The sequence below is a fragment of the Lonchura striata genome, chromosome 12 (assembly GCF_050655825.1).
Source record: "Lonchura striata isolate lonStrDom1 chromosome 12, ASM5065582v1, whole genome shotgun sequence".
In the NCBI taxonomy this organism is placed as follows: Eukaryota; Metazoa; Chordata; class Aves; order Passeriformes; family Estrildidae; genus Lonchura; species Lonchura striata.
In genome coordinates this window covers 14149606-14169343 of record NC_140714.1, presented here as the reverse complement: position 1 = coordinate 14169343, position 19738 = coordinate 14149606, and the positions used below count along the sequence as shown (strand labels likewise).

General features: G+C 46.4%; 3 protein-coding genes across 11 annotated transcripts in view; all 3 read left to right on the top strand.

Annotated features, from left to right (window-relative positions):
• The window catches only part of FANCD2 (FA complementation group D2), a 35042-nt gene extending 31841 nt beyond the window's left edge, over nt 1-3201 (top strand). The window contains exons 42-44 of the mRNA XM_031505970.3: nt 2244-2390; nt 2906-2989; nt 3065-3201. Coding sequence (XP_031361830.2) covers nt 2244-2390; nt 2906-2989; nt 3065-3136 — 303 coding nt within the window. The 3' untranslated portion in view covers nt 3137-3201. The remainder of the gene's footprint in view (nt 1-2243; nt 2391-2905; nt 2990-3064) is intronic.
• Nucleotides 3171-3691, top strand: BRK1 (BRICK1 subunit of SCAR/WAVE actin nucleating complex). Its single transcript, XM_021533217.4, has 3 exons — nt 3171-3310; nt 3399-3481; nt 3559-3691. The coding sequence occupies exons 1-3, from the start codon at nt 3193-3195 to the stop codon at nt 3583-3585; spliced, it is 228 nt and encodes a 75-aa protein (XP_021388892.1). The 5' UTR covers nt 3171-3192; the 3' UTR covers nt 3586-3691.
• A 2681-nt stretch (nt 3692-6372) lies between these two features.
• Nucleotides 6373-19738, top strand: part of TMEM40 (transmembrane protein 40) — a 25891-nt gene continuing 12525 nt past the window's right edge. For 4 of the 9 annotated variants that reach the window (XR_014958064.1, XR_014958065.1, XM_085590094.1 and 1 more), the window contains exons 1-9: nt 10154-10293; nt 11152-11237; nt 14095-14151; nt 14760-14899; nt 15469-15622; nt 16907-17014; nt 17510-17563; nt 18434-18469; nt 19522-19554. Coding sequence is in view for 7 of the 9 variants with exons in the window: in XM_085590094.1 (XP_085446220.1) it covers nt 14103-14151; nt 14760-14899; nt 15469-15622; nt 16907-17014; nt 17510-17563; nt 18434-18469; nt 19522-19554 (574 nt within the window). In the remaining 2 variants the exon portion in view is untranslated. Of the gene's footprint in view, nt 6590-6839; nt 6900-10112; nt 10294-11029; nt 11238-12717; nt 12858-14094; nt 14152-14759; nt 14900-15468; nt 15623-16906; nt 17015-17509; nt 17564-18433; nt 18470-19521; nt 19555-19738 lie in introns of those variants that run through there. The other 5 variants (XM_085590095.1, XM_085590093.1, XM_021533180.3 and 2 more) reach the window with 4 other exon arrangements.

Here is a 19738-nt window from a genome sequence, read left to right as displayed (position 1 = left end):
AAGCATTTATTCTAGAATGTGGCTGACCTGGATATTATGTCAGGTTGGCATAATATTTTTTAACACAGGGGTTTTGGGCATGTTTAGTTGTTGGGTATCTGTAAGGGGTTGTTTCTGAGAACACAAGCTAAGATCTTGGAGACCTTGAACAAAGTACAAATGCCAGATTGATAATTTAGGAGAGAAGCTTTGCCAAAGATGAACAGCCTTGTGAGTCAGAAGAGTCAGCAACAGCAGGTGGATGGGGAAAAACCCTGCTCAAAGTCCTATTGAGATGGCTTTTATGTTATGTTGGTGAGGGCAAAGGGAGAAGGAGGATGGTGGTAACAGAGTCTGTCTGTGGGAGACGGGGCAGGAAGGAGGGAGAGGATTAGAACTTTGCTTACAGTGTGGAAGATAGTGCTTTTTGCAAGAGAGAATCACACAGAAGGAGACAGAAAGAACTTCATATGTGCTGCTTTGTTCCTGGCTCCTAAAAGGTTCACAAACACTTGTCCAAGAAGGGAGATTTGCCAAAGTAGTTGAAGGGAGAAAGCCAGCTACCAGCATGCTCCCAAGCCAGATTTGTTACCCATTTAGACAAGAGCTGGCATCAGGAGCATAGATATTTAGCTGAAGATCAGAACATGCTGTTGCACCTCTCAGGACAGGGTGAGAAGTGAAAGCTGGCACAAACCCTGACAATGCTAACAAGTTCTAATGTTTGAAAGTGAAATACTTATGTCTGCTTTGAAGTCACAATTCACCTTGTTAACAGGATCACAGCATTGCAGCCTTTCATATTATCTTTGACCAGCATGTTCAAGTGCTGTGTCCCATGGTCCCTGTTAGCACAGAGCTGCAGTTGAACACCTGTGTTCTACCACTTCTCTGGTACAGGTCTCTGTGCCAAATAATTTTGCAAAAATGAGAGGGCAGAAAGTGAATCTGGGGCAAATAAATGTATGCAATGAATATTCTATACTTGTTTGAAGAGGAGTTGACACCAACATTTGTTAAACCAACCTTGATTTCACTTTCACACAAACCTCAGGGATGCTTGCTAACCCATCGTGCAATGTGACCTAGGATTTGTCACTCTCCCTCAGTGTGTCTTCAAAGAGTATTACACAGCAGACAACAGCAGTCAGCTTCACCTGAGAATTCCTAAGTATTCCTAAGTATTTGTCATTTTCCCTTTCACACCAAGCCTCTTTGCTGTTTACATATCTAACCCTGGGCATGTAGACAGTTTCTGAAGACAGATTTTTGCCAGTGCTGTACTTTGTTGAGTCTCCAAACTGCCTGCACGCTGTGGGGCAGGTTCCAGGGCCCAGGGAGCACTGTGAGTGTTGATTGCTGTAATTAGTAAGGGTTCTGCTGATTTGGTTCTGATTAGTGCTGATGATTGCTAGCTCCTGCCTATTACATAGGCTAGAGAACAGCTTGCTGTTGGTAATCAGTTTCCCATTCCCTGCTGGCAGAACTTGAAGCAAAGCAGCGTCCCTCTGCCCAGGCATGTTGAACTCTTCCAAGAAATGCAGGTGACCTGAATTCAGAGTACAGCTAATGAGAGCATCTTAATCCCATAAGATTACAAAGTATTCTCATGAAAGAGGAAAATACAAACAAAATTATTATGCAGGTCTTGGCAGGTTGACAGGATTTCTGGTTTAGCAATGACTTAGCAATGCAGATTGAAGCCTAGCAGGAGATGCTCACCCAGAGCTAAATCTCTTAGGATACCTGGCATAGCTGCCCTTCCTCTGGTGGTTTTTGCTTACAGAAACTCCATCTGTTCCTCCTGTCCTAGTTCTCCAAAACCCAGTGCTTCTTTGCTCCAGAGAAGCTGGCTTTGGAGATTATAGTGCACACACATTCCACGTAAAGGAGCTGCTTGAGGCACTGAGCAAGAAAAGGTGATGGAAGTGGGTGTATTCAACACCTTTCTCATTTTTTCTTTTCTGAGCTTGGGAATTCAGCAGAGCAGTTACTAGCTTCTGTCTAGAGTTCAAGACAAAACCAGGCTTCTTGTATTTTCATCCAGGTGAATGTGGATATTTGCATTGTTGTAAAGGATCAGTTTAGACAAAATACTGATCTGAGCTTTATTTTTTAACAATAGCTATAATTTGGCCAAGAAGTGATGTCATCTGGGCAAGCTTTGTGGGGGTCATGTCCATCCCACCTGATAGCCAAAGTCTTTTAAACAGCCAGAACACTTATGCAAGAATCAATCCTCATCACATTTTACTGTTGCATAGATTCACCAAGACATTGGACTGACCAACCATGTGCCTTTGTTGAAGAAGTCCCTGGAACAATTTGTGTACAGAGTGAAGGCAATGCTGGCATTCAACCACTGCCAGGAGGCCTTCTGGGTCGGCATCCTCAAAAATCGGGATCTTCAGGTGAGAATCACTGCCCTGCCTGGGGCAATTAAAATCTGGGAGAGGACAGTGCTGACCTTGTCCAGACAACCCTAACTCTCCCCTTCTGTGTGGGTAAAGCTAAAAGGCCAGATTCAGCATGACCATAGTACAGTCATGTCTAGTGAAGAGAAAGAAGCATTTTATTTCAAGATTGAGTCTGCATCTCTAGGCTCTTGCATTAAGGGTCAGGTTTGGTCATACTTAAGAGGTACAGGGATTTTTTGGCTGTTCCGTGGCAAGAACTATACATGCACAAGAGGGAAGAGATAAAGGTCACTCGAACATCTTCACACACTTTCATGTGTGGCTTTAAAAGAAGCCATTTCTGGCTCTTCACCTCACTGTACAAGTAGGACAGTTAAACAAAACCTGACTTTTTTTAACTCTAAAACTTTTTATTTAAGAAGACAACAAAATGCCCTTTTCTTCCATCCCACCCTGACACGCTTTGGCCGCTTCACATGCACTCAGTACAGATCTTGTGTTCAACTTAGGGAGAAGAAATTTTGACTCAGGCCTCTGAGGAGAGAGGCTCGGATGAGGACTCGGAGGACTCGGCGGAGGGCCCTGTGGAGGAGGTACTGAGGGGCTGCGCCTGTCGCGGGCGGGGGCGGGCGGGGTGCAGCGGCGGGGCTGACGGGCGCGTCCCGCAGGAGCCGAGCGGCAGCGACGCGGAGGAGGAGCGCGGCGGGGCCGGGCCGGGCGCCGCGGCAGCGCGGCCCTGAGGCGGCGGGCGCCGGGCGGGGCGCGGCTCCGCGCAGGCGCGGCGGCGGCGGCGGCCATGTCGGTGCAGGAGGACCCGGTGCAGCGGGAGATCCACCAGGACTGGGCCAACCGCGAGTACATCGAGGTGATCACCAGCTCCATCAAGAAAATCGCGGACTTCCTCAACTCTTTCGGTGAGGGCGCGGGGCGGGGGCTGCGGGCGGGCCGGGCCGGGCCGGGCCGTGCGGCGGCCCGCGGTGTCTCACTGCCGCCTCCCCGCAGACATGTCGTGCCGGTCCCGGCTGGCCACCCTCAACGAGAAGCTGACGGCGCTGGAGCGGAGAATCGAGTACATCGAAGCCCGGGTGAGCAGCGGGGCGGTGGGCCGGGTGCGGGCCGGGCCCGGGGCGGGCCCTGCTTGAGGCTTTTCCTTTTCCCGTAGGTCACCAAGGGAGAGACGCTGACATAGGCCCGGGGCGGCCCCAGCACCGCCGCCCCTCACCCCGCTCGGGGCCCGCCGCCACCGCCGCCGCCTCTGCTCGTGTTGCCAATAAACCGCTGTGCTCCTGCCCTGACTGCTCTCTGCGTGCCTGCCTGGGGCCGGGCCGCGGGATGCCCGGCTCCCTGCCACCGTCCTGGATGTCCAGAGCCTGCCCTTCCATCCGCCTGACCCACGGGGTTTGGGCACACGTTCCTCCCCACGCGTGGGGGCTGTACCACACGGGCTGCGGGCCAGGCTGTTGTCAGCTCCTGGAGGCACCTCACCGGCTTTTGGGGTCCTTTGTGCTCCTGCTGGGATCACAGCAGAAAATCGGGTGATTTCTATGGTCTGGAGGGTGTCTCAGCCTTTACATGTGCACATGTCAGGGCAGTGTGGGGACAGCAGGCTCACCTGGTGTGGTGCACATGCCACAGGAGAGGGCCCTTTGCCAGCACCTGGGAAGAGGTGTTTCTCTTCTCTGCAAGGAAAGTGGCAAGGAGAAGGAAGTCTCTCAGCCCTTCCCACCACTCCTCTATTTATCTCAGTTTTTCAGCGGGCATCTAGATCTGCAGGTTCACTGTTCATATTTAACATTTGTTGGGGAGTCCATGGAATTGTGTCAGCAAAGGTTTTATTGCTTCCCAGCAGGCTTTAAATGTCTTGGTATATTCTCCAACTGTAATCTTAGCTTCTTCATGATGGCACTGTGATGCCTGCAGTGTTTATTGAGCACCTGAGTTACTTAATGTTTGTTATATTTTTGAGGCTGTCTGATATCAGCTGGTTCTTTGTTGATGTAGGTCCTCCTCCGAGCACACAGTTTTGTTTTCCATAGGAATCTCTGTTTTCCACTGTTTGAATAAGTGCTCCTCCAGCTTTTCCCTCAGTTCTCATGGTTACTGTCAGATTGGGCTGCACATCAGGGAGATATGGCTGCCTTTGGAGCATAGTACCTGTGGAAAAGGGTGATTTGTAGCAGCCCTGCAGTGGAGTGGAACAACCATTGGTCACAGCCCTTAGGTGAAGAGGCCATATCAAATTAGACTGTTGTCATGAGGATTGATAGATGGAAGGAAAGCAGCTCTTCCTTGGCTCCAAGGTGGCTGCTCTGTAGCCCAAATACATCAGAAGTACTGCCATGGCCCATGCATTGCTTACTGTGGATGTGCTGGAGTCCCGAGATCTCCATCATTGGAGATAACTCAGTATTTATCTGGAGAAGGCCCTGAACTAACTGGATGTTGAAGCTGGCCCTGCTTTGAATGGAATGGGGTTGAGGCAGAGACCAGCGGAGGTTCTTGCCTAAATTACGCTAAAATTCTTCAATCCAAAGACTGAATGGGACACAGGGGGTACCACAGACATCCCTGGCACTGTGTCTGTACTGGGCTGACCTCAACTTGAGATCCATTGCTTGTTTCTGTTCCCAGCTAATAGCATGGTGTGTCTCAATCCCTTCCTGGTCACCTGACTGGCTGTTGTAATGGCTCTTCTTCCTCTCATACCAGGATTGCTCAGAGGAGTAGGTTTTGGCATGCAGTTGGTGGAATCTGCTGGAAGGTACCACTCCTCCCAGGATATGTGCTCTCACAGAGCTTCAGCACTGTGGGATCAGCCAGTCTGGTTCATCTCCCAGCAAGGATCTTGGGCAGCTCACTGCTCCACAGAGTTCTGCCCTTTTCCTTTCAAGGAGTCTTACTAGTTCCCTAAGGAGCCAGGTTTTCTGGTTGAGTGCTGCTTATTCCAGGCTATCTCCAGGGGTTGAAGCCTCCTGGTCCTCAGGCTGGTACTGCTTCCTCCAGCAGCTGCTATGATGTGCAGCCTTGTAACAGATGGAGCTTTGATACATTTCATTATTTTAAATACTGGGGAATTCTGTTTGCCTTTTTTCTTTGTACTGTATTTTGGTTTGGCTTTTTTTTTTTTTGTTTTGGTGGTGTTTTTGTGGGTTTGGTTTTTTTTTGCTTGTTTTGTTTTTTGTTTTGTTTTTTTTTAGAATATGATGCCCCAGGAACCCACATTAAACTTTTCTGGAGTGGATTTGTGTATTCTAATTTAGATGACTGATTTACGTGGCGTGTTAGTGGTGCTGTTCTTCCCACCACACATTTAATGTAACAGGAGATGGCTGCGTCCTCTGAGTCCTGATACCTTGCTGTCCTCATCTCCTGAGAGGGCTGGGTGCTCTACTTATGGTCAGCAGAGACCTGTTGGTGGTCTGAGGTTTTTTCCCAGAGTCTGAACTGCAGAGAAGCTGGTTTGAAGCCCCTCATGAAGGTGCCAGCATTGACCTGGAGAGCCTGAGCCAATCTGTAGCTTGAGAAAGGTTTGCACTCTTGGATGACAGACAGTGGGCTTGTAGTGCTCACTGCCTGCTGGGCAGGCAGCCAAGCCTCATGGAGTGATTGGGGCAGTCCAGCAGTCCTCATTAGAGGCTCCAAGATTTGGGAATGAACTAGTGCTTTGATCTGGGTGTAAGACTAGGTGTATTGGTATCACTCTTTGTGTGGTGTCAGCAGAACAGGGATCATCTAGAACTTGAGTCAAGCTTTGCATAGCCCAAAAAAGTTTTAGTCTGATCCAGAGTACATCTTTTAAGATGAGTGGATTGGACCAGACTTCTCTAGTTCTAGCTTTTAGTAAATACCCTTTGGGCTTTCTCACTGCCTACTGTGAGCAGACCCTTGATTTTAGGGAACAGTTTTAAAGTTAAATATACCTTCATCCCCTTTATGTTGCAGGTGATTTAACCTGGTAATTCAGTGAGCTGAGGTGATCTCAAGAGAGGAATGTTTTAGAACACAGTTAAATTGTTGAGGGAGAGCTGCACTTTGATCCTAAGAGCTTTGCAAGGCTGAATTTTAAAGATCCCAGAAGATGAGGTCTGCTTGCATCCTGGTGCCAAGGCACTGACAGCAGTGGAGTGTCACTTGAGTAGTTGTCTCACAAAGAAGATTGGCCCTGCCAGCCTGGGATTGCTGCTGCTCCCCAGGTCAGTGAGATGGGAAGGTCACAGGAGTATGGGAGGGCTCCAGATTCACTGAGGCTTTGTGTCCAGTTTCCAAAAGCTGCCAGCTGTACTGCTCTGAGCTCTCCAGGTCCTGGGAGCTCGGCACTTGGCCTTGGAGTACATAAAAGCTTTAGGGTGGCTGTACCATGAGCTCACCTTTCTTCTCACTTTCTCCATCCCCCTCTCCCTATACAATCTGACACAGCCTGTGTGTTTTCACTTTTTATCACAGAGGTGTGAAGCCAGTTATTGACAGAGCCCTCTTTTTGGAGGAGGAGAGGATTATTGTTGGGTAGGTCCTGAAGTAAAAAATTGAGAATAATATCCTGGGGAAGTAATGGATAGATGAAACTCTGACTCCCACTCTGACTGGGAGCTCTGAGGTTCACCTTGGTTGAGGGATGCCCCAGCCAGTTTGGTCAGTGCTGCACAGAGCTGCTGGCCCAGCCTCAGCCTGGCTCTCTGACTCTTCCCTGTGTTGCCCCTGTGCCACCAGGTAACCAACCCATCCTTATCTTTGGAGACTGTTCTGCATCCTGGCCTTGCCATCTCCTGGCAGGTACATCGCTGACAAAGCAGTGGGGGACAGGTGACAGCCTGCCTTGCTGACAGAGTTACAAAATGGATTCCAGGACCAAGCCCATCCCACAAAACACCAGGATTAAATACCAAAATGCTTGGTGTTGCCTGTGTGCTTAAAAGTGCTGAGGAAAAGGGCTTTATCAAGAGGGAGGATCAATTGAAGCTGGGAATTGTCCCTCAGGCTCCTGGTGCTTCCCAGGGAGCATCTGTGTTCCCCTGCCTTTGGCTCTGCTTCCATGAGGCACTTCCAGCCCTATTGCTAGACCAGAAGACGGGATGGAAAGGAACTGGGAGAACAAGGAAGAGGAGAGGAGCAGATTTTTTGGAGATTGCTCATGAAAGCAGTTCTCCAGTTAGGGCAGTGGGTGGGGAGAGTATCCTGGGACCCCATGTTGATGCCTGTGCTTGCTGCAGCACTGCTCAGCTAGGCCAGGGGCTGGGAAGAGTTCACTATTTCTGTCAACAAGCAGCCTGCCCTTTTTCTATTTGTGCTTTGTGTTGGGCCTGCACTGTCCATCCTACTGATGGGCCTGGGCTTCAGCAGCCAGACTGTAATTAGAAGACTGCCCTTGGAGCTAAATTGGAAGGACCAGCAGCCAGTGCTGCAGAGGCCAGACACCCTTTTCCCTCTCATCCCTCAGAGCCCATTGTGAGCCTGTATTGTGCTGACTATAATAAAGGGGGGCTCCCATAATGAGGGAATTTCCCTCATTACCTGTAGCCATTAAGAGGAGGATCCTGTGCTTGTGAGTCCTGGAATCACTCACTCTTCTACCTCAGGAGCTGTTGATAGCAGCAGCTGAGGAGCTCAGTAATTCTCCAGGAGGTGAGTGATACATCCTGGCCTTTGATTTAGCCTGTTTAAACAGGCCTAGTTCTTAAATTTAATGGGCTTTAGCAAAAAGTTTACTCTGTTAATTTAAAATACTAATACAATGAATTATTATGGCAAGTAATTCCACAGAAGGGTAGAGAATGAGTAAAAAATTTCCAGAACATCTTAGTAAGGTACAACATTATCTACTCTTATATGATTCCACAAGCTTTCATAGCTAAACTTCAGGCTTTGTCCCAGCCAAAAGCAAACATCTTTCACATGATTTCAGCATAACAGGGTGTTACTGGTTCAGTGATAGTCTGGAAGGTTAGGAATTGGGTTGTATTCACTGCTTGCTTTTTTTCTTCTCTCTCAAACTCTCATAGTTTAAAAGCAGAAAGGTAGTTGTAAAGTACCCATAGCCTGCAAAGTACAGCTGGCAGTGAGACATAATCCCCCTGCCCTTACCTGAGCTTCACAGGCTCACAAGTATTGGAGCAGAATTTATTTAAAGGAAAATAAGCAGCAACTAAGTAAATGCACAGGAGGAGTTACTTAACCAACCAGCTTAACCATTGGATGAAAGTCAGGGTAGGGCAAGAGGAGTCATGGGAATGTTTAAATCTGTCAGAAATGTGATGACATAATGAGCAATAACTACTCTATGTTCCATCCCTGGGCCCCTCCTACACTCACTTAGCAGTATTTCTACATTTCTAATGCAACCTGCTTGTGTGACAAATCCACACACATATTGCACCCAATTAGTGTCAAGCATAAGAGCTGCTCTGGCTATGTCTCACCTCTCTAAAACTCTCCTGAAAGCAATTTTCCCAGCACACAAAGAATAAACCCCCATTCTCCTAAATCTCTCAGAGGACAGTTCCCAAATAAGGGCCACGTAAACAAATGTAATACATTATAAAGCATTCTAATTCATTAGATAATCTTCCCAGCAGTAGTTGCAGGGTATTATCTGCTTTAAGTGTTCAATGTTATATGTAATTCAAAATGTCAGGGGAAGTGAGACAAGGCACTTGAATAGGCACTTGTAGAAAAGAGTGGAATACCTGGCTTAAAAAACACAAACCTCCTTTCCCCCTCTAACAAGTTTCCAAGAAACCATGGCAAACAGCCAGACAAACTGGAAGAGAAAAATAAATGCACACCTACTGTAGGAAGTATAACCTGTGTCCCAGTCACTCCAGAAGCATCAGGAGCTGAAGTGAGGAGAGCAGAGGGAGGGAGTACAATCCTTCCTGGGGTACCAGCTGCAGCAGGGTCAAACCATTAGCTGAATTTGACAAATGACTTATATGACCACAGCTTGTGCAAGCAATAGCCACTTGTGCTATTGGAGTGTCCCAAGGAGTCTCCTTTGACACTGGCTGTCACTGTTCACATACATTTTCAGGTGACCAAACATCTGCCACCTTCTGCTATGGTGCGCTGCAGGAATTTGCCCTCTCCTTTCCTACTTTGTTTCCTTGTGATGCAGGCTGGCTGGCTGGCTCAGAAAGTGTCACCTGGCAGTGAGGGAGCAGCTCCTGAACAGCAAGCAGCCCTGGGGTGGCTCCAGATAGCTGCTGTGCTGTAAGATGTGTGTCAGAAGTGGCTGAGAAGGGCTGGAGGGGAGCACCAATGACCTTACAGTGGGTATAGGATGAGCAGAGCCAGAGGCTTTGTGTTGTCAGCACCCTCTGTGGCTGCTGGGGGCAGGTGGGGTGGAGGTCATGTTTCCCTTTGCTGTCATTAGCCCAGCTGCACAGGCATTCCACCTGTGCCTCCCTGGGATGCCCTGAGCAGGAGGGGAGTGTGCCTGGGCTTCCACACCCTCATCATTGTGTCCCTGCTTAGCTTTACCAGAGCCCAGGGCGCCTCCCCACTGAGTGGATTCTTTGTCTCCAGTGCCCCCTTGATGTCCCAGGGAGACCAGAGAAATGGGCCTGGGTCTCCAACCTGAGCAGGGGCTGTGCTGGAGCAGCCACGGACAGGAGAGAGAGGTCCTGGCTGCTCAGGGCTACTGAGGACCATTAATCTCTGAGGCAGGCTGGGAGCTGCACAGCTCCTGTGCCAGCGGGATTGGCCCTTGGCCACCTTCCCCAGGGCTCAGGGACATGGCAGCACACGCCTGGAGCGTGACCTCTGTAGCCACAGGACGACGGAGCCACCGCTCACCCAGTGAGTCAGGGGAGGCCACGTGAGGCCCCAGCCCCGACGCCTTCCCACCCAGGGCTGGCACTGGGATCCCTGACCCAGGATCCTGAACTGCCACACAGCCGTGAAGGTGAGTGCTGGGGAGGGGTTCAGGAGCTTCCTGGGGTCAGGCCTGAGGGTGGTTGGGGGCTGCATGCTGGCTCTTGGTACTACTGGGTTATTGGTTGCTATTTGAAGCATCAAGCCACTGTACAGGAAAAGGGTTCTGGTGCTGTGGGAATTACAGGATTTCTCTATAACCTCTCTTTTTGACTCAACTTGAGTCTTTGACTCAACTTTCCCATCTTTCAAATAGCTTTTATTTCTCTAGGATCATCACAGTAAGCCAAACACTTTATGCAAAGAGAAAGATTTGTTTGCCTTAATTTTACTCAGACTACAAGCATAAACATTTCTGGCTTCTGATGAGTTAATATTCTTCCTTCAGAGCTTTACAGCAACCACAGGGAAGCATGGGGCGTGAAAGGAGAAACACAAACCAAATAATTTCAAATGTTGCATGTCAATGCTTAAGTCAGAGCTGGAAAATGTGCAGCAACCTCCCCAGGGCTTACAGGTGTGGGGCTGGCAGCAGTGCAGCCACCGTGTCTGGGCCTGCTGTGAAAGCCAGGGGAGGAAGGAAGTGCTGGAGCTGCAGCAGGGAGTGGATGGGCTGTGCCTGCTCCTTGCTCACCCTGTGGGGCTGTCAGAAGCAGCCTGGGGAGCTGCCCTAGCTGCGGTGACATGCACTTGCTGGGTCTCCCTACGCACTTGTGTTCAAGGAGAGTGAAAAGTCTGAGTTTTGCTGCTTCTGTGTCACATTTCAGCTACATTTGACAACAGGAAGGCAAGCAGAAGGGTAGCAGAATTATTACCACAGCCCGAGGAGACTGGAGCAGGAAGGGTTACAAAACGGAACTGGTGTGGATCAGTTTTTGTTGTCTCACAGGAAGAAACTCAGCTTTCACCACGGCCACAGCCCTCCAGGACATCTTCCTGTGGATCCAACTGCTAGGACAAACCTAAGACTTGCAGGTGTGCTTTAAGAAATTGGTTTGGTTTGATTTGAGAGAAGGGCATTGAGGAACTTTATGTTTAAAATAAATTCAGCAGGTTTAGGTGTCAGCATATAACTTAAAATGAAGGGTAAGCATAGTTTCAAAGGGAAAAGGTTTGGGATTGTCTGATTTTTGTCTTGAAATTAAAGCAACTTTATTTGCATTTTTTTTGTTATCCCATTGAGCAATTTCCCTCAGATATATTTCAGCTAAGCAAAACCTCATGTACGGAAGTTGTTAACCTCACTTTCTAAATGTGACTCTACACACAAATTTTATTCTAACATGTTAAAAAGACCTCACTGCAATTAAATTCTGATTTACTGTGAGGAAAGCAAGGTGAAGTCTGTTGTTCAAGTCATTCTCCAGTGAGCTCATGGCTAGGCTGAAATGCCTGTATATCATCATCCTTCTCTCATTATGTGGTATAATCAACTAAGTCACTTTTAAAACATACAATAATTAGGCACCTATACTTATCCTTTGTTTAGATCTGATTTTCTTTCCAGAAGAGCCACAGGGGAATTAATGTGCATAGTCTAAGAGAAATTAGCTACCCAACTTCCTTGGTTAATGTAAATCTTGGTCACGGACTGGGCTGAGCTGTGCTGAAGGTACAGAAAGGGAGATGGAAGCAGATGCTGGGTGCTCCTGGATCCTCTTGTGGCATCCAGGTCTTACCACAGCAGGATGCAAAAGGCATTAGGCAGCTCTGTTTCTGTTGTTGGAACAGCTGAGCAGTCTGCTGGCTTATTTGGGCCAGGAAATGAGCAGTTTTGAAGTAAACCAGTCTGATAGCAGATGAAGATGATGTTGGCACTGTCTGCCCTGCCTTCAGTGTTGAATCTACTATTCCTGTGTGCATGGCAGGACAGGTCAGGTGGTGCCCACTGCTCACTTTGTCTTTGGGATGATGCAAAGCTGGGATAGGGCAGCTGCTGTGACAGGTTCCTGTCAAGGGAGCAGCAACCTGCCTTAAAATGCCACTGAAAGTGGCCTTCACTAGGTGCTAGGAACCCCAAATACAAACCTCCTGAGTTTTACTTGATGGTAAAATATTAGGATACTTTTAAATTATTTTCTGAAATTGAATTAATCATCTGGAAAAAAAAAAAGTTTATATTTAAAGTACTTTTGTTCCTTTAGCTCTGGTATTTTGACCATGCAGTCCAGAGACAGGCCTAAAGGATTTAAGTTAAACAAGCAACTATTGCAAGGTCTAAGTTGAGCAAATAGGAAGGCAAGAAAGAGACTGAAAAAGGCAGAAAAGCATAGCTGGAGATATGTAAGTGCCTATGAACTGACATTCTTGACTGAGTGGCTGAGAACGAGTCTGTCCAGGGCGTGTGCTGGTTCCTACATTTCCACATCAGCTGATGCTTACCCACAGAGGGGACAGATACATTTCCTGCATTCCCTATCGGGTGCTCACAGGCTCCCAGCTCCCACAGGGCTGCTGCTGCAGCTACAGAAGCAAAGGCTGGATGCAAGTCAGGGAAAGGGGAAGCTCTGTAGATCTTTTGCATAGATTCACCACTGGGAATAATTTCAAAATGTTGTTAAAATATTGTTTTCCCACAATACACTTTGGAGGCAGGTAAGCCAAGTTTTCTGAGCTGAGCCTTTGAAAGTGGTTATATAATTTTCCCAGAAGTCTTTTGAAGTCTGTTTGTATCTAATTTCCTCTGTCTGAGAACTGACACCTTAAAAAGTTGTTCTGTTTGAGTGTTTGCTTGTGTATCTTTCTGAAGATATTAATTGACCTGTTTTGGGTTTTGTATTAGAATATTTTTTGGACTGATATGATGGTCTTTAGAGAACTGAAAGTGCCAGTAGGAAAATGAACAGGTTTTCCTCTGAAAAATTTGAAGGATATACTTAGTTTTCAAACTGCTTAATTGGAAGGGTTTTGTTGAATGGATCCAAAAGTCATATTGTAAGAAAATGTGTGGATGTATAAACTGTTTTCCTATTGCATCCTGCATGGTGGAAACTTTGTTTTAGGCTCCCCAAAAACCTTCTTTTGAATCTCTCAGTACAACTGTTGGTTAGTTGCAATGTTGCACGAGGGAAGATGCATCAGTGCAGAATGCCTGGACCACGCTAGGCAGAGGCAACAGTTCATAACCACAGCCACCACAAAATGTGCACCATCAGGAAATTCCATCCTCAGCCTAAAACTTCTGTGGCAAGTTTATCAAAACAAAAGCAAATACTGAATTTTGGGGATGTCAGAACATTTGTTTCTGTGGCAAATACTAGTAATTAATCTGGGATCAACAGTTAAAAATTTCTAATTCATAAAGCTAAAGTTTATGGAAATTTCATGACAATTTGGGAAGAACAGATGTTGAAGTATCAAAATCTTTTGTGAGACAAGAATTCAAGGTCTTGTGGGACTTTCCTAAGAACTATTTCTGCTCTTTTTCCTGGCTGATACATTTTAAGTATTAGGATGTAAAAGGTACAGGATAATTGTTCTGTTTCATGAATGGAACCCGGCCTATTAGGTTACTCACATCTGTGGTAAATGTTTAATTAGACACTTTGGTAGCTTTACAAAACAACAATGTGAATAATCAAGTCTGACTTCTTTTTGTTTTACTCATGATGATCAGACTTTTGTTCTTTCCTAATAACCAAAAGCTGGTAGGGCTCACTTGGAGGAGTGAAGAATTGGGTCCCAGGAGGGTAAATGAATCATGATGTGAAACAGAGAAGTGATTCCAAGACTGAAAGGCCCAGAGAGAAACACTGTGTTTGCAGAAAATCAAAGACAAAACCAGGAAGGTCAGTGACCTGATTCTAAATGTGCTTTCTCCCCTTTCAAACAGGCACAGCAATGGAGAGTTTGGATGTCCCAATCACAGATCTTACTGAAGAACAGCAAGGTGAGAGAAACACACAAAGTTCAGAGCTTTGGGTCTTGCACACTGCACAGCAATATTTGGCAGGGTGGGCATGAGTCAATGAAATCTGTTTCCTCTGAAAACACACCCTATCCATCTCTTTCCTTGTAAGAGAGAGACCAGCAGTCAGTTCCCAGCTCTTCCACAGGCTCCTGTTAGGCTTTGTGCACATGCAAGTGGGAATTTAGATACATGAAGGAGACTTTACTGTGCATTAAATGCCTAATGAGCAATCTCAGGACCTTGGTATCCAGTCCTTGGGGTCTTTGTGCCTGTCTGTGAAACAGCATGGTCAGAATACCTGTTGAATAGCTAGGAATACTTTGGGAGCATTTGCCATGCTTCTCTAACTAGACAACAGCATCACAGAGACATCAGTCATTTGTATGGACTACTGACATTTGTTTACTGTTTTGTGGCAGACTGAGATGCTTTATACAATACAGCAATCAGTCTCTTTCCTGTGTGCTGGTACTGGGCAGTGTGTTACAGCCTGGTGTCTGTCTCCACACCTGCACTGAGCACCACAGGAACACTGCCATGAAACCCCCCTCTAGTCCTGCACAATGACAGGTTTGTTTTCCTTACAGATATTCTTCAGAGAGCTTTTGCTGCTGATGCCAAGTACTTGGAGAATCATGAGAAAATGAACCAGTCCTTCTGGGAATCACTTGTGAAATGTTTGGCCACTACTGACCCACCTATCCTGAATACTGAAGAAAAGAACAATGTAAGTTACCAAAGAAACACTTATCCTTGTTATTCTACTTTTCTGCTATACTCTGGGGAGAGAGAACACAGTCCCACTAGCTGATATACTGAAATATATTAAAAGGTGTAACTGGACACTTAGATAAATGACGTTCAGGCCACTGCTTTTTACTTCACTGCTCTCCATGTGAAAAACAATTGACTCTCTATAAATTCCTCAGGATCACTTCAACTCACTATATTCTAGGCAGGACCATTGTTAGTCACGTTTTGCTGTAAAATACTGCAGCAATTGCATGGCCATATTCATTCCCTATAGCTGTATTTCTCCAGCTCTATGAATAGTTAACTATTTCCCACCATGCTGTTTTTCCCAGTTGATGGCTCTGCTCTGAGTTGCTGAATGGAGTTTACATTCTCTTCCCATCTTTGGCATTACTCTTTGTCCCCAGTTTTCCCTTTGTATAGTAGAAGCAGGAGGTTACATTTCCCACCAGGTGGGATGCACTCATTTGCCCATCAGGGTGTGCTTGTACAGTCTGGGTTTTATTGGAAAGACTCTTTGCTAGTTACTTGTCTCCTTTTCAGCTCCTTAACAGCTGTGATGTCCTCCCTGGAGGCTGTGCTGCCTGCCTGAAAGCCATAGAGAAGAAAGGAGTCAGGGCAATGGCTCTTCTTTACCTTTTGCTGAAGACTTCCAACCCATCTGGGTACAGGCAGCTGCCCAGCTCCAAGGGAAAGGGTGAGTCCTACCTGTCCTCCTGTCAGCTGTTTTGTTAAAATTACTGCAGGGCCAGTGGCAGCAGTAATTGACAGCAGCTTAAACACTCTGTTATTGGAAGTGCTTATTATTGAAAGTGATTATTATTGAACAACTGAAGTGTCTAGAAGTACTGCTCAGGAAAAGCAGTTAGGTGTGGTGGTAATGGGAGCCAAAGTTAGTATTTAACTGTAGTTAGACTTGGCTTCTTCTGGGAAAAACCCACCTGTGTTTAAAGAGAGAGCATGACTTGGGATGATGCTGCCTAAGAAGTTTCTTTGACTTGAGAAAGTTTTCCCTGACGTTTTTGCACAGACTGTTATCCAGCCAGACAGCTCAGACCCCTCTGAGCATTCACAGTGGTAGGAAATCAGAGCTGAGCCACTGGAAATATTTGTATAAATATAATTTCCTAGCAGCACACATAAAACTAAAAGGAATGGACAGGGGATGGCACACAGGGTACTGAACCTGGCAAAAAGATAAAAGAGACTTATTTGCCTGGTTGTGCAGTAAGAAACCAGTGGCAGTTTCACAGGATCCACTGTCATTGTCTTTAATAGATGACAGAGGAGCACTCACTTAAGATGACCCTAAATTTAACTGGAGACCCTCAAGGACATCCTTGATTAAGCATGTTTCTGAAGGGGAGAGATGTCCCAGCCTGGGACATCTTTGGTCATCTGTCAGGGCAGGAATGTTGGTAGCAAGACCCTTGGGCTGTGAGTACCTAAAGGAGCTGGAGGAGAAGGAATCCCATCTACCTGCCTTGTCCAAACCCTGCACCTCCTGATGAAGAGATGCTGTTCAGTGTCACCCCTGGTCACAGGAGCCAGGAGCAGTTGGGATGCTGGGGTGGCCTGGCTGTGAGGACTGTGCTCCTGTGCCACGAGAGGCAGCTGGAGCCACGGCTCAGCACAGGGAGCCCTGGCAGAAGGAGCCCAGGCAGGGTGAGCCACTCTTCTCCTGCTCTCATCGTTCAGCTGCAGCTGCTTCAGGGAATGGGAATTTGCACAGGGGTAATATTATGAATAATTAAACGCCAGAATATGAAACTTTAGGTGTCGACCACAACCATTTAGGAAGGTCTAAACTGTAGTGTGTATGATGCTTTCGTTTGATGCTATGTGTGCAAAAAACACATCTGAAATTAGACAAATGGTCTGATTTCCTGTCAGGCAACTTTCAATAAAGCATTGTGAAAGCTGTAATTGTAAAATAGAAGATGTAGTCACTGATAATGTTTTTTTCTCTTTCTATAAAAAGATGAAAAATTGAAAGTCCTGAAGAGTTTGGAAAGGAATTTTGTATATTCAGAAGAGGACAAAAAGTCTGAAAACTTATCCCAGGAGTCCATAGAAGAAGATACACAAGGTAAAGAGGATTTATTTTATTTTCCTGATACATAACTTAGTCTGACTTCATGTTTGTAAAGACTGACATAGGAGATGTGGCAATTCTGTAGAGCTCTGAATAAAGTAAGAAATTGTGCAAAAGAGAAAACATAGAAAATCATCAGTACCTGATTCATAATTAGCAAAATAGTGGCTGCCACCGACTCTTGTGGAAGTTGGTTTCAGAATGTAGAAATCTGCTGCAAGATTCCTTCCCCAAATAAAAGATCCTAACTTCTGTCTACAGCCCTGTATACAAGTTAATCCAGCTGAGGTTTTGCTGAGTTTCACCTATTCAGCCAGTTTTGAAGGGAGCTGTGAGGCAGAAACAGCCAATAGTGATACTTGCATTTCAAAGCCTTGATTTTTACCTTCATATGGTTATGTTATGAGCAAACCACAACAGAGCTGTTCTTTCTGATGCTGCTAGCATATTTTTCTTTACTCCGATGAACAAATACTTTCTCCTATCCAGACAGTGATAAGGAAGATTTAGGAAGACAGAAGACTGAAGGTCAGTTACTTGGAGGTAAGACAAAGTGACTACAATATTGGCTTTACTAGAGGCAAAACCAATATAAACCAAAAAAGAATTATTTTTTGCATTCTTTGGGTTGGCTGTTGAACAAAGGTATATTAACATGTGTAGATATAAAAGAAAGACAAGTCAGGATTTGGCAGTAGGAAAGACATTTCCTACAAGATGAAGCTCAACTAATGTTGACACTCAGCCATGCCCTGTGCTCAGAGTTGAACCAGGAAAGCAGCAAAATCTGCTGTTGTGAGAGGAGTCCTGCTGCCTGGGTCTGCACAGCTGCCACTGAAATGCAGCAAGAGGGCTCTGAAAACATCTGTCACAGCCAATACTTAGAGGGGCTGCAGTCAGCCCACAGCACTGACTGGAGATCATTGGCAAGAACCACCTTGTTCCTGAGGCTTTTCCTTTCCTGCCAAAGGAAACATGGAAAATAATTACAATGTAGATGAAGAAAATGTGCTGTATCAATACACAGAAATACCTATAGAACTATGGATGTAAAAATGTAAAGCATTAATATTTTAATTAATGTCTCAAACTGAGCTAAGCCCAAATGTAAGAGAAGCTCATTTAAAATTGACATTAGGAGAGTTAATCTGTCTCACAGGAGTCTGATAGTCTGATTCTACTTGACTCCAGATACTTGTAGAGATTAAATATGGGGAGGGTGGAGAATTCAGCCATTTCCCACTTTTTGACTGCCTAACCCCCAGCAGAGCCACCCTCTTTAAGGAGTGAGTTGGTCTCTTCTTTGTTTCTGCTACACACCCACAGTGTTTTCAGGGAGCTGATGGGCTGGCACTGGCACCAGGCTCCCTCACTGCAGGTATTAACCTACCTCATCTCTGTGTCATGGTTTAGGAATACCAGCCGAAGTGGTTCCCTACAGAGATTCAGGTAAGTGCTCCTACAGGTCACCTCATCCTGCTGGAATGACTGTAACTGCAGTGTCTTCTTTCTGACCAGCTGAGACATTGAAAAATAACTCTCAGGCTGTAAATCCCTTGGTTTCCAGTTAGCCTGGTGTTGGGCCTGGGTGTGGTGCAGAAATTCTGGTGTAAGGCTGTGGTAGTGACTGTCTGACAGGAGGTGATTTGTACAAGGTGTTCTGACAGATTAACCCATTTTTGTAGGCCTGCCAGGTTCTCCCAAGATCAGCTCATAGCAGTCATTCTTTAGGGGAAAACCCAGCAGTTCTGTTGGGCAACTGTCCAGTCTTGGCCAAAAAAGCTAGAGGAAGTTTTTAGCATTCCCTGAAGCCCTCTGTCTCCTGCTGAACAGGGGTCCAAGGCTGGGAGGGACCTGGAACAACCTGGTTTCTGCAAGCAGTGATGCTTGGCTCTCAATGCATTCTTGCCTGCACAGCATTCCCAGCAGGAGGTGCCAGGTGAAAGCCACATGTCAGGCAACAGTGCCAGGCAAGAGGCTTGCACAGACAGGCAGTGTGAAGGCAGACTTCCTCCCACCAGACACTGCTGTACAGCCCCAGAATGTTTATATAAAGCCCACAGCAGGAAATTGCCAACAGCTAAATTGCATTACTGAGTTCATCCCTCCTGTGCCCAGGCCAAGGCCACAGGATGAGTTAGGAGAGACAAACAGCCCAGCTGAGCAGCCTTTAGAGAGGACATCTGCTCCACTTCTGTGCTGTGCAGTGGAGAAGTTATAAATTGCAGCATAATCCCTGGGGGAGGTTTTTGAGTTACCTATCCCCAAGGAGCCGCAGGAACACCAGGGCAGAGGGATTCATTGCAGTGCCATATTCTTCCCACACTGTCAGATGCAGACAGGGTCATGGTACTTTTCCCCTTGGTGTTTGGCCTCTCTACCACTCACCCCAGTTTTCTTGCAGATAGGTGATTACTCACTGTGCTTCTTGGTGCTGAGTATGGTAGGAAGCTCTATACTTGTATTTTTTCCATGAGAAACAAAACTTTATTTCTTTTCAGAGATTGCCAGAAGAGAAGATTCAGATGCAGATGGTAAGTACAAACATGCAAACAAGTTTGTTTTGTGGATGTTCTTTCACGACTGAGTTTTGCTTAGTGTGGCAAGGGCAATACCAGCTCCTCGATGCCTAGAGATTGTTTAATCAAAAAGCAGAAGGTTGAAAACAGGTAATAACATGGACTGCTTTAACAGAAGAAATACTGTGCAAGTCACTCC